Below are 8,578 nucleotides of genomic sequence, written 5' to 3'. Positions count from 1 at the left end.
GTGTGTATATGTGTGCATGTGTGTGACTCTAGTTTAATGACTTTAAATAGAAAACGAGAGCCGCCTTACTTCCTCAGTGAGCCAGGAAATGGCTCACAGTGTAATATGAGAAAGCTGTGTTTTCTTACTTCTCCGCTTGTTTTTCATTTAGATTTAAAATGAATTAATCTTTTTTTCTCTTGAGCATGATGATGTATTAGTTTCAGATTAATATAACGATTAGTAGGTGTTGCGCTGATTGCAACATTTCAAGAAACAAAACGATTAATCACCCAGCAGAGGTGCAAAAAGAAAGAACATTCAAACTCAATTCATTCAAATATGCATCAAAACAAGTTAATTCACAAATACAGTGCATACTGTATGCTTTGTTCAACCCTGCAAACAGGGAGTTTTGACGTCAGCTTTGACTAAGAATGGCCTGTAGGGGCCGCTACAGCTCCACGGTCAGAGTCAAGTCCAACAGCAGCTGTTGAATGAAGTACCTGATCAATGATTCCTCTGAGCTCCCTCTCTTTTATGACGAAACCTGTTTGAAGCACGCTGAGAAACTGCTGCACGAAAGCAGAACAAAACAACCTGCCAGAGTCAAATCCTCCAGCTCTCATTGTTTGAATGAATCCACCTCTGAGATCAAAGATGCGGTTATTTGCACCAAAACATGCAGTGAAACCATTAGTCAGCTATATTTGATTCATAACTCAATACAAGATTACAAAACAAAAAGTTTACAGGTCATGTGTTGTTCACTTGTGAAATTTTATAAAAATAGAAAAGAGGAGGTCAGCTGAGTCATATATGAAGTTTGATGGGATTAAAAATTCGCAAATTATGTTTTGTCAAGGATATTTGAACCAGTAAAGTATTGCTAATGTAGAAATTGGTGCAGCTTCCTGTAAAAGAGAAACACTGTGCTTTTAACTGTACAGTCTCACCCAATGTGTTACATCATCAGATTCAAAGAAATATATTATAAATCTGCATGGTTTTTTTTTTTCTGTGATTGGGGTTCTGCATCACAATGCAGACAAATCTCAACAAGAACAAAAGAGCAGCACAAGGCAACTGCACGTAATGATTGAGCCGTGGCTGAGGTCCACATGGACACGCAGAGCGAAGCAGACCCACTGAGTGTTTGTTCAGGGAGCTGACCTTGAACAGCTGGCCACAGTGTTTTTATAGCTGTGCAGATGCACACAAATCCATGTGTGTGCGACTGTGTGTGTGTGCACGCGCGTGCGCGTGTCTGTACTGCAAAGACGTTCTCTGTCCGCTCTCCAAACTGCTTCTGTCCAGATGTTAAGGAAGGAAACTCAAAAAGCGTTCCTGAAAGAAGCCCTGTTGTGATAAAAAAAAAAAGCAGCAGCAGCGCTCTTTGGCGGTCTGAATGGGAGGAAGAGGAGGCCTGCTGGAATGCAGCTAAATGTGCCTCGTGTGGGTGGTTCTGCTTAGATTGTCTAAACCAAGGAGTTTGCATTTCCACTGGCATCTATGCATTTCAAGAGGCATTGTGGGCATGCAAAACACACACTCTGCAACACAAGGTTTTGCAGCAAAATCCAATGAAGTCTGGGATGTCACTCGATTCGCAGATTTCCCTCAAGACAAAAAAATAATAATAACTAGACACAGCATAGTGGTGACATAATGACCCCCGCACGCACAAATGCACCAGAACTCAGAAGTCTTTATTCCTAATAAATGTCATGCTACTAGGTGCATCCCAAAATTGTAGTGGTTTGGGTGGGGGGTCTTTTTTTCGGAGGGCGAGGGGGACTGATTGGTGGGCCTGATGGACAGAGCTTCATCAGAGCTAAACAACAAAAGAAAATCTGAAGCTCCTATGTTTAATAGCTTCTGAGTTATAAGCATTTTTTCATGTCCAGACACCCCCTCTTTGGATGGAGCCCCCTCCTCAAATATGGGGTCTATTGTAAAACCGTTGGCTGGTGCAGTGTAGGTCAGACTCATCTACAGTCCTGCCAAATTTGGTGCAGCTGTTTTTGTTCTATGGTTGACCAAAAATAAACCGTACAAAAACAATATGACTCCTGCGTCGCGTGCGGGGGTCATAATAATAATAATAATAATAATAATAATAATAATAATAATAATAATAATAATAATAATAATAATAATAATAATAATAATAATAATAATAATAATAATAGGGTAAACTTGTTGACACGGTTTATTTCGGCTGTCTTTCTCTCTTCAGAGTACTGACATTCCCTTATTGATGTGTCACGCACGATCACACATTAAACCTTCCAGCTCACCCTCTATTGTTTATTCTAGAAAAAATGTCAGTTTTTCCCAGAATTGTGGTGAAAGCGCTCGACATCGTCCCACGCTGCGACACAGGTGAATATAAAATCCCCATCACGCTGCAGCCGAGTGTCTTCACGTAAGCAGAAGTGGATGCGGCGCTGGCCTTGTTTGGATGTAAAACAGAGCAGAGAGGTGCGGGTATTTACTTGACAACAGCTTGTTCAGCGTTAATCGCTCAACCCGGGATTCAACCCAAAACACCGGTGAACTTCTAGTTCCACTTCCTCGACCTTACATAACTACAGGGAGACAGTCAAAAGGGAAAATGGTGTAGAGCTCAGATAGATAATTCTGTCTGTTTATCAGGCTCGACATCATCTCCAAGTGGCTTTTATGTTTCATCTGTGCTTGTTTTGTTTGTCTTCTAAGTCTTGATACAAAAAAAGCAGAATTGTTATTCCTCCACCTTTGAATGCTGGCACACTAACCCAGATATTATTTATTTGCAGGGTACCTTTTTCTTGCATCTGTCTTTGCTTTATATGCAAAAAAAAAGAAGAAAAAAGAAAGATTTTACATTGATAAGTGCAAACAATTTCACCAGAATTTTTTTCTTTTCCTCATCGCTGAGGCAGTCGAAATACTATGCATTTCTCAGCTATGAGTTTTTTTTTTTCGTTTCACAGTGAACCGTTACAGTGAAGATAAGCAGTGAAGGACAGGAAAAGGGGGATGGTGTGAAACGATAACCTCGTATTTGTATGTTTCACTTTTTCCTCTTAATCTCAACAAAGAGAGAGAGAAAAAAACAGCCAGGGTGCAGGCTGATGCTGGAGCCAACTAGATCAGACCGGTAGCTGTTCGAGAGCTGGGGGGAGGTGAAGGAGAAGTGAGGAGAAAGGGGATGGGGAGGAGGAGGGGAGATGAGATGGAGGATGGAGTTGAGGGTGGGAATGAAAATAGGAGGGAGAAAAAGGAGGCAACTGGAGACACAGTGTGGACGGACGGGCAGACGGCTAAGACCCCCGCTCCCTCAGTGATGTAATGCATCAGGCACAGGGCTATTTTTAGCCACACTAGTACACTTAGCCTGAGCACAGGCCTGTCAATCAGCTCCACAACGCGCTGGGAATAAAAGAGCTGCGTCCAGTAGATCCAGTAAATCATTATGTTTACTGGGTCTGATTCTCAGCTGGGCCGTGGTCACATTTTACAGCATGACGCAGTGTTTATGTTGTGTTTTGGCTTTGCAGTTTCAAAGAATTTCTACTCAGCAAAATTGTTTGCTGTCTGCATCGTTTAACACCACTAAGTTGAGAAACAAAAATTTGGGGATTTTTTTTTATTATTTATTTTTTTCTGTTTGTGGCCAGATTATTTAATCAAAAAGAGCTGCAATATTCTGGATTCTTTAGATTAGAGGTCATATTAGACCTTTATTGTCATTGTGCAGAGCACAATGAAATTACAGTTCAGAACACCCATTCAGAAGAAGACCTAACATAACAAACGTAGGAGAACAGGTGCCCTGGGTCATGCTGCCACTGACCCTGCACAAAGCAAGGATCATCTTCATGAAGACATCATGAGGAGGCACAACCCTTAACAGAAAAACTAAAAACCACACATATCAACAATGTGACACACTATGGTGTTTATAAAAAAACCTCCTTAGGCGTCATGGAAAAAAATTATAAAGGAATAAACTAAGATTTAATATCCTGGATTTTAACAGGGTTTATCAGTGGTGATTTTAGGGAATAAAACTCAAAGAAACAAATAACTACATCTACACTAAACTTAAAGATAACCAAAACAAACTCATAAAGGTATAAACACAAGAATCTGACAAAAGCATAACAAAAAACTTGGGACTGAATCGAGGAGCTGAAGACTGATGAAAAGGAGGTGTGATGATTAATAAATGTGACTAGGTGTGCAAAGGAAGCAGAAGGCTAAACAATAAAAAAATGGGTTCTAAACAGCAGCATAAATCCAAATACATACTCTGTTTTTGGGCACCATTTCTGATATATTAGCAGACAAGGAGCAGGTAGTGCTTGTGAGTTTTGGTGATTCCTGTTTTACCTAATATTGCGCCAGCAAACCACACACACGCTTGTAATTTGTTCCTGCACCATTGCTCAGTCTCTGCTTTGAATAAAACCGTAGTCTGCATGTCAGGACAGATTGACTTCTGGTATCTTACACAAACTGGTTGTGATGCCTTTTACATCTGCACATGTCATCTCAGCAGCCCACCTCTGTCATAGCTTATGGTATTATTGACATCTGCTAATATGACATTAAAACAAGCAACGACCAGTCTAACCCTCATTCCAGCAGATAAGACACTCTGATAAAATCCATGTCATCTCCAGGCCTTTATTAAAGAGCCATGTCACTTCCTGTTTATCAACCATGTTCAAAAAGTATATTTTATGTTTTTGCATCCTTTCAAGCTAATAAAATACATAATGTGTCATGTCAGCTGGACCATGAGTCAGCATATTGATAAACCTAATGATCCAGTTAAGTTCCCTCCAAAGAGTTTATATTCATGTTGCTTCGTGACCTGACAAGCACTGGTTAAATGAAACCCGCCTTGTCTCAGTCAGAGGAGATGACTCAGGTAACGTTTAACTGTCTACCTGGTTTTGGCCCCTGACCTAAACCACGTAATTTGGTCCTTAGGGTGTGTTACACAGCACACACATACACATCCCTTTTTTCAGTCTTCTGTCCCTTGTTTTTTTTATTACAATGGTGTTTTATGTCTGCACAGGTTGACCACTTCAGTCTATAAGCCAGCTCAGTTCTTTGTGTTTTAGATAAAGTCATAAACAAAGGCAAAACAGCTCCTCTAAAGAAATCATTCAATTCAATAGCTTTTGTATCCTTATTACGTCAAGAGTTCATGATTTGATGTTCATATACCATGTGGAAAATTCCCCCTTATTTATTTATTTATTTATTTATTTATTTAATTCATTATTTTCTAGCAGTATGCATGTGTCATATTTTCCTTTCTGCCAAAGTGTCTCTTTCTGCCAAAAACACGCAGTTTTATTGCATAATCATTGTTCTCATAAACTACCTGCTTTGGTTCTCAAGTCAGGCACAATTCCAGGTAGTTCAGGCATGAGTTCTGTTCCCGTGCATTCCCTCCTACTCATATCCTCTAGGCAGGGTTTGGAGCATGCATAGGAAACTGACTCATGGTTACTCCTTTTTTTATTATTATTAAAGAAAAAAAAACTGACAGAGACTCCGTGACCTTTCTGCTCAGCAAAGAGAAGCAGCCACAGCTGGAACATCCAGAAGCAGACATTTTGGTGTTTCCACTTGGTTTAGAAAATAAGAAAAATTAGCACACGGGAAAAGAAATAAAAAGTTTTTTTAAAGTAGAAAAACAGACATTTTGAAGAGAAAAACAGTGAATGGTTAGTTTTGTTTTTTTTGAAAACCTTGAGCAAAAGAGACATTCTAAGGTACAGTATCTTGCAGTATCAAGATTAGAATTAAAATAATCTTATTACTTTAAAGCAGTGACCTTTGTTTGCATCTAAAACTGTTCTAATATATTATGTTAGTGTTATTGTATTGTACATAATATGTATAATACAATAACACTAACATTATTACCTAAAACATTTCTGAATAAAATGTTAAGTGTCAACATAGCTGCCGCCCTAAACTCCAACATTATTTTTCTATTGTTAAAAAAGCCCTTATTTTTAATGCATAAACGGCATAAGAAGTGTGAGTCAAATGTAAATATCCTTGGAAAGAAAAATGTTCTGGTAGAAAAAGAAGAGAAAAATGTGATGTAAAAAAAAGTTTATGGGACTAAGAAAAGTTTTTTAGGGACATCAACTGCCAGTGGAAATAAATCTGTCAAAATCATAAAACCTTATCTGCCACTCCAGTCAAATAAATCCCTGTTTTTGTGAAACTTAGATTTTTTTTTCTTTAAAGTATGCCTGAGCTACAGAGCTCTCATGTGTTGTGCTAAAAATTCCATTTAGCTCCGTTTTCTTTCTCGCACTTTTTGGACATTCTGTCTCTGTTGTCATCCCACCTGAAGACACTGCGTCGTTCCAATCGAGCTGCATGTTTTGGTGCACGATTTGCATGTTTTATTTTAACAGGGCAGACATTTTGAACTGAACGGTAATAAGGTTGCTTTAGCATTTATGCATCAGCAAACCTACATAGTTATAAGGCCTCCCAAACCCTCGTGATCCTGCTCGTCTTCTCTTCTCTTCCTTTCTGCTCCGCTGAGCTGGCGCCGGGCCAACAGGCCGCAGGTTATGTAACATGCGGCTGACTGCATTGGCACTACAAGTGAATGAAACTCTCTGATGGACAGCTGGGCTACTGCGTATTTATTTATTTATTTATTTATTTATTTATTTATTTATTTATTTATTTATTTATTTATTGTTGCTGCCCTCGTGGCTTTTCTTCTCATGCAGGCCTCCATCTTTACAGGTTTTTGCCCTGATTTAGGAACGCCTACAAAACTCTCTTTACCCAATCTTTCTTATAAACACAAACACAATAAAGCTGTTTTTCTTTTTGCCACTTTATGAAAGACCTGCACCCACACATTTGTATAAATCTTTGTGCAGAGGGTGCGGATTATATGGAACATGTTTATTTAGGTTGTTGATGTTTATATGTATTTCTCTTGCCTGCGTCTTACTGCATGGTGGTGAAGGCTGCAGTAAAATCATCCAAATAAATAAAGGTCTGCAGAAAAGGAGAAAAATGGAACTGAGTGCAAATAAAAAAAGGCTTCTCTTGCTTGTTTAAAATGTTTAAACTCATTTGTGAATAGTTGTAAATGTGTCTTTTTTTTTTTCTTTTTCGCTTTTTGTTGCAGTTGTGCTTCCTGGTGTCCGCTTTCCGTGGTCGACTGTTTTCAGAGGACAGCTGTGCAACTCTGGCGCTCTTCTGCCACTATTTCTATCTGAGTCAGTTTTTTTGGATGCTGATACAGGTAATGACAGGATACCAAAACATGCGATACGATAAAAAAAAAGTTGCATGACTCAAACTTCTTGAAACATGACTGGTTAGGGTAATGTATCATTTTAATCTTTAATTCTACAGGCATAACACAGTTTTAAAAAAGTACGAATTTAACCTTTCTTATCATATGAGGGAGTTACTTTTAGGTCATTAAAGTCCGAAATGTGGCTTTATTTTTGCTTATTTGGCAAAAAATGTATGAGAATTCTTTTTTGTTTTGTTTTGTTTTATATGAGCATAGGTTACCTCTGCATTAAGAAGTAAACTGTTGTTCTTACACTACAAAGTTTGTTTTTTCTGTAGGGCTAAGATTAGCCCTACAGAAAACTGATTATTGCTAGAAATAAACTTTGACCTCAGCTTTTGTTTCAGTTTTTAAACACCTCACTCAAATGTGTGAAGGCATGAATTACTTTTAATTTAAAGAAGTTTTAAAAATATATATCCTCAAACCTCAAAGATATTTGTCCTAATGTGTTCTGCTAGCTGTGCTACATATTTCTATGATGGCTGTGTAATTTTTTTCCTCTGCAGGATTTTATCCCTCAGAGCAGGTAGGTGGTTTCTGACCACAGGAATGTTGTAAACATGGAGCTTTTCAGTAGCTCATTCAGAGTTTCTTACTGCCCAAATAAGAGACACGTCTCTTATCTCATCTGATCTTATAGAAGAACAGAAAAACATACGATTTTAGGACACATTCTGATTAAATACACTATTTGGCACCCCACATTATTTATTTTTATACATCATATGTAGTTATTACATAAGTTATTTTACAATAGCTTTTACTCGTCAGTCACCAAAAATGTAGAAACAGCTGTATTGAAAAGCTCAGAAAATATTCTGAATATTATAAAATGTGATTTAAATGTTGAATCAAACGTTCCTTAATCTATCATTTTGGGTGATTGCGTATCAGATTAAACTGTTTACAAATGGTTCAGTAAGCCAACATTGGGCCATTAATTTGATGTATTGTATTAAAATTAAATCTCTGATTTTTCTCCACATACATTTTTCTCCTTGTTTGGACCATTTTACAAAGATAGGCATATTTAATTTTGATGTGGATTTAAGCAGTAAACATAAACTCTTCTGCCACTCACTGTGGATTTTTTGGTGAAGAATAATAGGATTATTTCCTGAATAGGCTACAAGAGAGAATGGGCCTCATGCAAGAACATGTTCGTATTTTTATCCTAAATTTCTCTTACTTTTGTTCGTACAAAGGGTTCGTACGAACATGTCACGTCAGATTCAACAAACT

The 8,578-nt window shown here is 38.0% G+C and overlaps 1 protein-coding gene across 1 annotated transcript in view; it reads left to right on the top strand.

The window, feature by feature from the left end:
- The window catches only part of adgrv1 (adhesion G protein-coupled receptor V1), a gene marked incomplete in the record, with an annotated part of 123,624 nt that overhangs the window by 78,740 nt on the left and 36,306 nt on the right, over nt 1-8,578 (top strand). Inside the window, 1 exon segment of the mRNA XM_014012531.1 lies at nt 7,160-7,276. Within this exon segment, the coding sequence (XP_013867985.1) occupies nt 7,160-7,276 (117 nt within the window).

This window comes from Austrofundulus limnaeus, unplaced genomic scaffold (assembly GCF_001266775.1).
Source record: "Austrofundulus limnaeus strain Quisiro unplaced genomic scaffold, Austrofundulus_limnaeus-1.0 Scaffold92, whole genome shotgun sequence".
Taxonomy (NCBI): Eukaryota; Metazoa; Chordata; class Actinopteri; order Cyprinodontiformes; family Rivulidae; genus Austrofundulus; species Austrofundulus limnaeus.
The sequence above is the reverse complement of the archived record's forward strand: the minus strand, read 5'-3'. Positions and strand labels throughout refer to the sequence as shown.